The sequence below is a fragment of the Podarcis erhardii genome (genome assembly GCF_964252035.2).
Source record: "Podarcis erhardii genome assembly, chromosome: 17".
In the NCBI taxonomy this organism is placed as follows: Eukaryota; Metazoa; Chordata; class Lepidosauria; order Squamata; family Lacertidae; genus Podarcis; species Podarcis erhardii.
The window spans coordinates 3853971-3866059 of NC_138515.1; the positions used below are offsets into that span (position 1 = coordinate 3853971).

The window sequence follows — 12089 nt, forward strand, 5'->3', positions numbered from 1 at the left end:
AAATGGTGCTGAATGGCCTAAAATCCACCAACAGAGTTCCACACATGACAAGGCACTACAGTTTTCACTGCCATCTGCTACTTTGGAGCAACAGAGAGGTGGAATACACAAGAGGTCTCAAACCATAAGAAACCAGAGAAGCAGTCAACATCTAAACAATGCTTCAGATACAGTCCACAACCCCCAACAACTGAAAACCTCAAAAAGCAAAAGGAAATAAAAGAGCCAAAAATGAGATGATATGGGATTTATGATATTGCTGCAGAAAAAATGGCTCAATGATTTTGACAGCTGATAGATGTTACTGTGGAGTTTGGGTTTTTGCTTCTGGCAGACTCACATTGATGCCAAAGCCGGTCTGAGAGTCAAAGTCACTGCCCTGACGGGTTAGAGAGCGATACTGCTGGTACATATCATCTCCAATTTCTTGCAGGATCTGGCTCATCTCCTGGTTAGTACTGCTTGCCTTGGGTTCAGACTTGTCTGCTGGAGAGGGGAAATGAAACCATGACCACCATTGACAATGTCTCTTCAGAGAGCCATTATACATATATACATGGCAAATTCAAAGTGTTTATTTCAAGAAGCTGGTGTGGTGTTTATCTTACACCCAATTCCATGATCTGAAGACTTGCTGAAAGAAAAGCACTTTGTTATTACTAGTCTTTTGGGGATGGGAAGTGAAATGGATAATACTGGGTTCCAGCTTTAATAAAAAGGACTGATCAGAAGGGAGCTTCTGTTCAGGCAACATGAAGTCCTCCTCAACAGAATGAGGCCCTTGGTTCCCCCATGCATAGAAATTCCCACCCATCCTGTCCCAGGTAGTCATGTACCTTCATCAGGGGCATGGTAGGCAGCCAGAGCATTCAGCATGTCATAGATCACCTCCTTGATAGTGTCAGGTATGACAGGCAGCGGTGAGGGCTTTACTGGAGTGGTTTTTACCAGCTGCACAGCGTTGGGGCCCTTGATCCGCAGGTTCTCGAATTCGTCATCAGAGGCTTGGGGAGCAAAAGGAGAAATAATAAAAAAAACTAGAGCAGCCAACACTGGTAAAGGAACCTGGGACTTAAGGAGGGAAGGGGGTTAGTTCTTTGCGATTTTTCCAGCTGCTTTTTATTTTGGCACAAGATTACTCTAGGATTCATACTTCTCTTCTATCTCTGACCCAGACCTCCTTCTACCTCAAATTATGAAGAAGTTCCATGTGCAAATGGGCACACTGCATTAGCGCGGACACTGTAGGAAAACCAGCAGGGTTCTGAATTACTTACCAGTTCCAGAGCCACGGGGAGCAGGCAGGGCAATGCGAATGCAGCCATTGGCCACCTCAGTGAAGATCTCTGGGTTGCGGCAAGCAGCTGGGCCCAGCACTCGCAAAATGTAGTTGATCTCCCGAGAGCCCAAACTGCCTGACACGACACCTGAAGTTGTGCTGCCTGCTCCACTGGTGGCTGCTGAGCGCACAACCTGGAACAGACAAAAAGAGAAATGTGCATTCATACCCGCAATTGAAAAAGCCAGTTCTACTGGACAAGGCAATGGAGATTTCAGGAAGCCCGAGCAATTACCGAAGCAGCAACACTTTCCATATGCTGTCTGAGCTGAGTCAAGTCTCCTCTTTAGTGTGCAAGACCTATACAGAAGAAAGCTTCTAAGACTCTACCTTCTCTATGGTGAAGTCAGCAGAAGCAAGCCATACCTTCTCCATGGTGTGATGAAGTGTGCAGGGATCCTCGATTATGTGTCGGAAAAGAAGGGTGACAAGAGGCGTGAAGCCGTTGAAGCCAGAGCTCTGCGTGAGACCCAGGATCATGCGTGTGCTCTTGAGTTCTGCAAACATCATGGCGTATTTGTGGTGGCGGGTGAGGCGCAGACAGAGGCGCAACGTGGCGTGTAGTGTGTCTGGTTCCACAGGAACACCCAACATGCTGACACAGGCACGGATCAACACGGTAACCATTTCCTCTGTCAGGCCCTGGATGAGGATCTCTGATGGTTTGGCCTCTTCTGAAGGTGCTTCCTTCTCCAGGGTGAGACTCTCAGTAGAAGCAGGGCTATCTGATGAGGGAAGATAAAATAGGTTTGAGGTTACAAGTTCCAGTCTCCTACTCTATAGGTAAGCCAGTGATGAGACTACATATTCAGTACCATTTGCTTTCTCCTCCTTTGGCTTGTTTTCGACCTCCTTGCCTTCCTCCAAGGTTCTCTCCAGCTCTTGTCCATTGCCCTCTTTCATACTCTTACTGAGCCGGGGCACCCTGAGCAAAGTCAACATTACTGGACGCCGGTTCCCAGTTTCTTCATTCACCTGATTAAGGAAACAAGAGGGAGGTTAAGACTACCATACCCCATGTGCCCAACGACCTCAGAGAACACCCATGACAACATTCCCAATGCCTATACCTGCACCATTGTAGTGAATTGCACAGTATAGCGCCGGCGGCCAGCAGTGAAACGAACACTGGTCTCTCCTGCTTTCCACGCTGTGTCGATGGTGCTGTTGTTGCTTGCACTATAGCTACACCAACGGCCTGAGCGATCGTCAAACCAGCGCCAGTTGTTGCCATTGGCTTGGAGGTACTGGAGAGAAAGAAGACAGATTCTTAGCATTTGCAGACCTACACTGCAGTTCTCTCCATGTCTACTCAGAATTGAGATCCATAAAGTTCAATGGAACTTGCTCCCAGTTCTAATAAAAGATTGCAGCCTGGTTGTATCAGGGCGTATTGCAAATGCCACAGCTTATTTGCCGTGCACACTCACAATTCCAGTGGCCAGGATCCTTTCTCCCAGTCCCCTTCGTAATAGCTTGCATTTCCCACACCACCACCCTGAGCTCATACCTTGTTCATCTGGGCCCTCCTCTTGGAGGAGATAGCTGTCTTCTCATAGAAGTCAATCAGCAACAGCACTGGGGTGATCCACCTGTGGGAGGCAAGTTAATTACATCAGCTAAGGCATCCAACAAAATATATTGCATGGGTTCCTCAGCCAAGATACTGCAGCCATTTTTGGGATTAAAACTCTGCCAAGAAAACAGTAGCAAGACCTTCTGGACTCAAGGAGGGAGGTAAACCCAATTTCATTCCAGGTTAGTAACTGCATCCAGCATTATTAAACCATTATCTATTTCATTAGGTACAAATACAAAACTGGTAGCTTCTCCTCACAAGAAAGACCAGAAGCAAAACCCAGGTAATGTATATCAAAGCGTGGGTAAGCCTGGCTTGGGGCTTTGCAGCTCCACCCTATATCCTGTTTTGTTGCTTACTTTGGTGTCTGCACTTCCTTTTGCTCCTTGGCAGCTTGCAGGCAGGGCTGCACCACTTCTAGCAGTTTGATCAGAACGTTGAGGATGCCGCTAGATTCTACAACACGAGCACATGGCAACTTAAGCTCCTGCAGGGAAACAAAGGTAAAGAGGTTGGCAACCATGCAGCAGATAGGACTAACTGGAGCACAAACTGACCATTACATTCAAAGTTCTAAGTGTTATCATCACTTCAGAGCCAAGTGAAGGGGAGTGTGAGGCATTTTCTTTTCAAGTGCATGCTCTATTGTACAGGTCCTCAGCGTAGTTCACATCTAACAGCATACATCAACCTCTTTATCCAAAGTTTATTGAAGTGTTTTTTGATATACTGTAAGCTGCCCACACTGGCTGGGGAACCCCAGCCAGATGGGTAGGGTGGTAATAAGAATAATAAGAATAGTTGATGATGATGATTGAATGAAAAGCACAACTGTCCTGTAAAAAATTATCCCATCCCACACAACTGTATGCTGTAATACAGCATTCCTCAACCAGGTGCCCTCCAGATGTTAGCAACAGCTCCCATCAGTACCAGCAAGAATTTGGAAGGCATCAGGTTGGGGAAGGCTGGCCTAGTAGAAAGCAATCTGTAGATGTGTTCACCAAAGTTATTTGAATTTGAGTATTCTGTGGTTGTGTGTGTGTGTATAGTATCCTTGAAAAAAGGAATATTTCAGTGTCAAATATGAAATATGAATATATTAATGTTAATGTTATATAACACATACAGACACTGCTTAACATATAGATGCCTAAGCAGTTATAATAGAAAACCCTAAATGACAAAGTATCATGAACTAGAGTGATCACGTCCACTCTCTCTATCAAATAATTACGTTCCATATGCTCTATATCCTGGACTTTGTGAGAAGTGAGAAACATCTAGTGATTAAAGCAATGAAACAGCAAGGGAGGGCTATGAGATAAATGCTATATGTAAAGAGCAATCCAAATTCTATAGGAAAACATGATAACTATCACCTCAAATGCTTGAATGTCCAGTCCTGACCCTCCAACCCCATCCCAGGTAAAAGTTGAACAAAGACATGGGGTAGCTGGTGGGGGGTGGGTACGTCTCCTTCCCCTTTCTTTGGACTCACCTCAAAGAGTAAAGTTAACAGCAGGATGCGTGTGGCCAGGTTAGAGGCCTGTGGCAGGGTAGCCATCTGGCTGATCCACTCTGAGACAGTCTTGGTGTCGCTAGTGGTGAGGGGCAGAGCTGCTTTTATAAGGACATCAGCGGCTTCCCACACCTGCCAAAGAAAGGGCATGTTATGAATGGAGTGGATTATCAGCAAGATAGCCTTTCTTGGACACTAGTCTTAATCCATTACAGAACATCCAGAACACAATGGCATTAAGGTATTTGCTCAGAAGGCTATGATGCTAGGCCCTACAGGCACCTGTTGGCAACAGGAAGTTAACTGTTCTAAAACTGAGACCTAAGCATATCAAACACTGACCTCTATGAATTCTACCTGGAGACATGCTCTTGTTAATTTGTTATACCTTGGGTTCCACATTATCTCCCTGCTGCCTCCCAGCTACTTAAACAGAGTTTTCCCTACTGAGATAAATGCTTATGTTTCAAGAGAGCATGTATATTCAGGTATCCCCCCCCCCACTACCATGTGTTCAATTCACGTTTGACCATGCATATGCATGGCTCCAGAAACCTGGAAGTGGGGGGAGAGACCTGATGACCCTCAGCAAAGCCCTGCTGAGCCTCTAGCTCGTGAGGAGACCCTCCCTGAAGGGGACATCTTTCGGACTCCGGGGATGGTCTCTTCATGAGCCAGAGGTGCAACAGGGCTTTGCTGAGGCTCCCAGCTAACAGCTGATGTGTGGCAAAGTGGTTGCTGCTGCACCTTCCCGAGCATCAGGCAGAAAGCCCTGCTGTGTCTCTGGCTCACACGAGCCAAAGTGGCAGCGGGTCTTCTTGACCAGCTCAGCTGATGCACAGGGAAGAAACTTCTTCCACACACATCAGCGGGGCTTTGTTGAGCTGACAGGCAACTCCCCATTTTATGCGATTTCAGTGACACGTGCAGGGATTCAGAACGTAACCACTACATAATTGGGGAGTCGCCTGTACCATTACACCTGAGTTACCCATGTGTGTACACATCTACCTCAAAGCCTCTGTGGCCAACTGAGCTTCCTGCTTTGTACACAAAGAGGAAAACATGCAGTTTTCAATTGCGTTCTTGATTTTTCCTAATGTATCGTACATTAAGCAGTCCTTGGGAGTCCTGTCATCCAGCACACATCGTGCGGCCCAATTCAGATATCATTATCTTCCAGGATCTCAAATCCAAGCTCTAACTGAACCCAATGCTTGCAGCCTGTCTTCCAGATTGTCCCAGAAAACCAGGTGAACTTAAGTACCTAAAGAAGCCTTTTCCTCTTCTAGAGCATCTTGGATAATCACCTAGGCTAACAGAGCACTGGGATAATGCAGTCTTGTTCAGGGCAAGAATAGCTTAAAATGGACTGGGTATTGTTCAGGACGCCTCCCAATGTAAAGAGATTGTGTGGTCTTGGTAGATACGCTCACCTGATTCACCACTTGTTTGAGGATCATGTCTCTGTAGTCAGCCCCATTGCGCTTGATGGCAGTCATGATGAGGTCGCAGACCCGGTACACCGTGTCTGGCAGCTCATCCAACAGGTGGAAGCAGCCAGGAAGCATGGTGTCTGTAAAGCTGTGCAGCTCTTCTTGCTCCAGAGGTTCGGCATCCTGGAACTTCTCTAGACACTTTGCCTCCTCCTCTTCTTGCTTCTCCCTGGCCTTACGTTCTTCCTCCTCTTTTCGGCAGGCAGCTTCCTAGAGAGCAGAAACGGCAGGTTATAAATATTGCTTTCACAGTACCACAGACTCACCTGCCTACCTCCCTCAAAGATAAGGCACGGTTCCTCTGCTATTTGCAGCTGTCCTATTATTATCAAAGAAAACTGAGTCTGCGATATTTACATTGTCACGACCACAGGTTCTCACCACATTTCTGCAACCTTTGAATTCCAGGATGCATATGCCAGCCCACTCCCGACTTCTTTCCAAAAACCTCACCAGTATTCCTTCAACCCAGCACTTTATGGAATCCCCTTATGATGCCTTTACCTCTGGTGATTCAGCTCTTTGGTCCATGGGGATGTCTTGTCCCAGTGACATAGCAATGGCCCTCATCATTTGATCTTCTTCAGACATACTCAGATCCTGTCATACAACACAGAAATAACCCTGTGAGGTTACAGAACTCAATGCAAGGGAAACTAAAGAGTTCTCCAAACAGTCTACAGGGCCTAAATTGCAGAATTCAAGTAGGAAGAGACCTACCCTTTGGGTACACTGCTTACACAATCCTCCTGGCTAAGGCCACCACAACTACATTAAACTAGCTTGCAGTACACATTTTCCTTCAGAAGTATCAAGCTGGAGAGAGTGGCAGCCCAGGAATATGCCCCTCCCCTGCTACTTAGTCTTAGCTGCTAAGTGGCCTTACCCTAACAACACCACCCATAAGTGGAGGAGGATGGGTCAGCAGATACTCTGTAGCTTGTTCCATGGTGCTGGTATTCAGCAGAGCTTCCATGGCATGCTCCCGTGTAAAGCCCATATCCATCAACTGAAGAGAGAGAGACAGGTTTTTAAAAGATCAGAAATGCAGACTGAAGAGACTGTCGTGGAAGACACAGTTTGGATGGAGTATCTCTGGATGGGAGGGTGCTCTTTATGGTGGAATAATAAGTTGATTTCTACCTACCTGCTGCAGCTGCTGTTGGTTGACCTGGGGCTCCCTTCGAGCACCACCTTCCTCTTGCCCTGCCTCCTCCTCACTGCGTGCTCCTTCTTTCTCCTTCCCAAGGCGCTCACGGATGACAGGCTCTCCACGCAGGATGTGGCACAGGATGGCCAACATGGACTCTGCCATGCGTCCTCCATATACCTTCAGTGGCTTGCGGTTCCATAAGTTCTTGATGCAAGTGAAGGCTGCCTGCACCACGGAGAAAGAATTAGCAAACTTAGTCCTACTTGGGTTACATTCCTTGGAGCAGAAGGTGGCAAAATATGTGTCCGTGCGGAGGGGAATCATTCAAAGAAAAGAGCAAGAGATTTCTCAGTATGGTGCATTCCGCATTAAGTAGTGCAACACAAAGCCCTGGCTAGGAGTATTAACAGAATTAAATGTTTATAATTTAGCAGTATATAGCATTTTGAACTCTCTATAAAGCATTCGATGAACAGGTTTGTTGAACAAACTACTAAGAGCACCATACAGGTCAGCTTTATTAGACTATAACATTAGAATAAAATAAATGATTTGAGAGTCCTTGCCACAGTCAAGACACACTGAACCAGATTCTGGTATAATGGTGCCTATAGACCTATAGTATAAGCTGGATAGGAGAGGCTGCTCACCTTCTGTGTTACCACGAGGAAGCGCAGGGCACTGAACTGCAGGTAGTTCTGCCCACCTGGCAGCTTGGCAGGCAATGAATGGGGAGATTCCAGCACTGTGGTGGGATTCACCATTTTCTCCACCAGCATAAGCCAGGCATCCAGAAACTCTCCTGTGCCATCAGGTAGGTCTGGGTGTTCCAGGCCCTCAGCGACAGGAACTTTGCCACCCATGGAAAGGGCCCAGTTGAATGTTCTAAAGGAAAAAAGGAATGAACACAAATAGTGTCACAACCTCTAAGCATTTGGACTTGAATGTTTTTTCTACAGGATCCCACAATATTATGCACCCGCATTTGGGCCCCATTTATTGATCTTCCCACTGACTTAAAAGCTACTTTTCACATATCCTAGTGCCACCTCCATCACCCACACAATTAGTGTCATTAGCAACGTATGTTATATTAAGTAATTGAGCAAACAATGGATGACAGAGGTTTTAGTTTTTCAATCTCATTTTTTGACTACAGCACATAAAACTACAGAACCTTCAAACCCAATTTTCAGTCTCCTATACTAGAAAAAGTGGAGTGCAGTAGATAAATGCTTACTCAAAGAGTGCATTGTGGCCCCCTGAGCACAAAAATTTCTGCAGCATTAGGTGGTAGGGATACTTCCGCTCATCAAACAACATTGGTGAGGTGAAACCCACAGAACAGATGAAAAAAGTCAACCTAGAAGAAAAATAGATTTAGATAGTTAGGCTGATGATTCTGCAAGATTAAACACTCAAACATTCTTTGAGTCCCAGCACCTCAGGAAGAGTATTTACAAGCATCCAAGTATAAAATTTCCTTTCTTCCTGCAAACACTGTGGAACTTGAGATCAATTTATAGTAGACAGGACTCACCGGAAGCGGGGGGTGGGTGTGTATGGTGGGGGCTGCCAGGAAAGCCCCTTTGTGAGTAGTTTGGTCAGTGCTGATGCTGTCGAGCGAGCAGCCGGTGTGGGAGCAGTAGTGGTGCTAGCAGCATGGTGGCTCCGGCGTTGTCTTACTGGAGAACCCACACACAGCTTGACCAGCAACCCAAACAGTTCAGCCAAGGCACGGCCTAACCTAGACGAAGCTGAGATACAGAGAGAGAATGAAGAACTGATTTTCTTTACTTGCAGGAACTCTTGGTACGAGTAAACTGTGCCAAAATAAAGAAGCTTATGAGGACTTTCCACCTGGTGTTGGCATAATCTCTAATTTCCTGCTTTACTGAGAACCATAAAGTCATAAAATCATAGAACTGGAGAGCTGGATGGGATGCAGAGGTTCAACTAGTCCAACCCCCTACAATGCAGGCATCTCAGCTAGATCATAAATGAGATGAGTATCCAACCTTTGCTTAAAAACCTCAAAGGAAGAACAATCCACCACCTCTCATAGGAGTCTGTTCCACTGTTGAACAGCTCTTACTGTCAGAAAGTTCTTCCTGATGTTTAGTAGGAATCTCATTTATTGTAACTTGGAGCCATTGGTTTAGGTCACACCCTCCAGAGCAGGAGAAAACAAGCTTGCTCCATCTTTCATGTGACAGCCCTTTAGATACTTGAAGATAGCTATCATATCTTCTCTCAATCTCCTCTTTTTTAAGCTAAACATACATAACTTCCTCAACCATTCCTCATAAGGCTTGGTTTCCAGGCCCTTGATAATCTCTTGGTTGTCCTCCTCTGCACATGTTTCAACTTGTCAATATCCTTATTAAATTTTGATGCCCAGAACTGGACACATCATTCCAGGTGTGGTCTGACCAAGCCAGAATTGAGCAGGATTATTACTTCCCTTAATCATCTTGAATCCTGATTCTATCTTCTGAGGCATTAGCTACCCTTCCCAATTTGGTGTCATCTGCAAATTGGATGAGCAGCCCCCCAATTCCTTCATCCAAGTTGTTTATAAAGATGTTGAACAACAGGCCCAAGGACCCTGTGGCACGCCACTGTTTTCCAGGATGGTGAGGAGCTGTTACCAGCTACAAACCCACCTAAGAGTTACCTCATCCAGCCCCCATTTCACCAGCTTTTCTGCAAGAATAGCATGGGGGACATCAAAAGCCTCACTGAAATCAAGATACACTATGTCCAGCGCATTCCCCTGATCCACCAACCTTATAACATACACACTCTCTCTCTCTCTAAATGAGATTCGTCTGGCAGGACTAGTTTTTGAGAAACCCATGCTGGGTCTTAGTAACCACAGCATCCTTTTCTAAGTGCTCACAGACCAACTATTTAATTATATGTTCTAGCACTTCTCCTGCTACTAATGTCAAGCTCACTTGTCGGTAGTTACTTGGGTATTCTTTTTTCTGCTTTTAGAAGATGGGAACATTTGCCCGCCTCCAGCCTGCAGGGACCTCACCTGTTGTCCACGAATTCTCAAAGATTATAGACAAAAGCTCTGAGAGTACACCTCCAAGCTCATTTGCATGGTCAATAGTCAGGGGTGATGGCAGCTGGAGTCCAGCAACAGCTGGAGGGGAACAAGATGGGCGTAGCTTATCAGGCCCTGGAGAACTGAATTCATTTAAGGTAGCAAGGTGTTCCCTTACTACCTCTTTTCTTATCTTGAGCTTCAGCTCCCTCCTTGCATCGTTTCTTCTGTTATCCCCTGGTTGGGCACTACTTTCCTTTTGGGTGCAGAGGCAAAGTAGGTGTTGAACAGTTCTACCTTCTCTCTGTCATCCAATAACATTTCTCTATCTTCTCCACGCAAGAGACATACTACTTGCTTGTTCTTCCTCTTGCTTCAAACATAGCCAATGAAACCTTTTATTATTATTTTTAACCTCTCTTCCAAGCAACTCGTGTATACTCCTCCTTTGGGATTTCTCCTTTCTTCCATTCCTTTTGCATTTCCTTCTTAAATCTCAGCTCATCTGTAAACTCCTTATGCAGCCACACTGGTTTCTTCAAGTGCCTCCCACTTTTCTTTCATGCCGGAATTGTATGCTTTTGTGCCTTCAATATTTCAATATTAAAAAACTCCCATCCAACTTGGACTCCCTTCTCTTTGAGTATTTCTGACCATGGGACTACACCCAGTAGTTCCTTAAGCTTTTTGAAATCAGCCTTCTTAAAGTCCAGAGTGCATGTCTGACTACACTCAGCTTTCCCTTGCATATGTGTAATAAAAGCCAAGAAGACATGATCACTTCCTTCCAAAGTTCCCTGTACCTCTCCTTTTTGAACGTTTGGTAACCTGCTCGAGGAATGCATTATCCAAGTCCTCAGTCCGGCTTGGAGGTCTATAGAAGGCACCCATAGTAAGGTCACTGTTGTTTTCCTCCCCTACAATTTTTACCCATGTACTCTCAACCTGCCTTCCATGCTCCAAGTCATGAATCTCTTCACAAGTGTACACATCCCTTACATATATAATACTGCCTCTCCCCACTTCTGGTTTGATTTATTGCTTTTGAGCAGGTTGTACCCCTCAATTTCTACATTTCAGTCACGAGACTCATCCCACCAGGTTTCAGTAATGCCTGTCAGGTCATGTTTGCCATCCTGCATTAAGAGCTCAAGTTCTTATTTCTCGTCTCCCATAGAGACAACTACACTCATGTAGAGACAACTGAAGCCATGAGTCATTCTTCTGCACACTGCTGCCTCTGTCCCCCGTCACCGCCACCCCTCTCTTCCTTCTCTGAGGAGCAGCAGGAATCGTTTTGTACATTGTAGCTTCCACCGCCACCTAAGTATGTTCTGAGGTCTGCAACAGTTGTTCTTGCTCCTCTGGCCAAGAAGCAGTGTCCACAGTGAGAGCATGAAATCAATTCTGTAGCTCCAGAGACATACTTTATTCTTTCTTTCTTAAAAAGGGTACCCAAAACCTAACACATCTTATAGCTTCAGTAAAGGAAGGGACATGTCATATTCCAGTGCCTTCTCTTTGTACTTCAGCATAAAAAGGAAAACAAGGAGCAAAATAGCATACAAATAATTTTTGACCCCCAGCTGCATATTCTGCTTAAGCTCTTGTCTCTTTTTTTAACCACCCCCAATATTCTCCTGCTCTCACCTGACAAGAGGGGCTTGATCTGTTTGATCCTGGCTGCCATGGCTGGAGTGATCTTTGACTTCCCCTTGGGATCAGAGGAACTGGGCTCATCTGTTTCCATTGGTGCCAGTGTGTCACCATCCAGGCCAATTCCTTCTAGCAGGCCTTGAGCAGAGGCTTCCATGCTCCCAGCTGCCACTGCTTCCGATTCACCATCTGCAAGAAGAATATGTTAAATTACTAGTCTTGTATTCTTCCAGTTCTAAGTCAAGATCACTTGGAAACCTGGTTTGCCAGCCTATTTTCCACAATTCTA

The 12089-nt window shown here is 45.7% G+C and overlaps 1 protein-coding gene across 2 annotated transcripts in view; it reads right to left on the reverse strand.

Moving 5' to 3' along the window:
• HUWE1 (HECT, UBA and WWE domain containing E3 ubiquitin protein ligase 1) overlaps positions 1 to 12089 on the reverse strand; it is a 96760-nt gene that overhangs the window by 30521 nt on the left and 54150 nt on the right. Inside the window, exons 29-45 of one of the 2 annotated variants that reach the window (XM_081845860.1) lie at positions 11795 to 11989; positions 8630 to 8846; positions 8330 to 8452; positions 7740 to 7974; positions 7084 to 7314; positions 6823 to 6945; positions 6441 to 6536; positions 5877 to 6146; positions 4420 to 4572; positions 3278 to 3405; positions 2850 to 2931; positions 2410 to 2586; positions 2155 to 2314; positions 1706 to 2064; positions 1278 to 1473; positions 837 to 1013; positions 341 to 486 (exon numbers count right to left, since the gene is read on the reverse strand). In XM_081845860.1, the coding sequence (XP_081701986.1) occupies positions 341 to 486; positions 837 to 1013; positions 1278 to 1473; positions 1706 to 2064; positions 2155 to 2314; positions 2410 to 2586; positions 2850 to 2931; positions 3278 to 3405; positions 4420 to 4572; positions 5877 to 6146; positions 6441 to 6536; positions 6823 to 6945; positions 7084 to 7314; positions 7740 to 7974; positions 8330 to 8452; positions 8630 to 8846; positions 11795 to 11989 (3068 nt within the window). The remainder of the gene's footprint in view (positions 1 to 340; positions 487 to 836; positions 1014 to 1277; positions 1474 to 1705; positions 2065 to 2154; positions 2315 to 2409; positions 2587 to 2849; positions 2932 to 3277; positions 3406 to 4419; positions 4573 to 5876; positions 6147 to 6440; positions 6537 to 6822; positions 6946 to 7083; positions 7315 to 7739; positions 7975 to 8329; positions 8453 to 8629; positions 8847 to 11794; positions 11990 to 12089) is intronic. The other variant, XM_081845859.1, reaches the window with a different exon arrangement.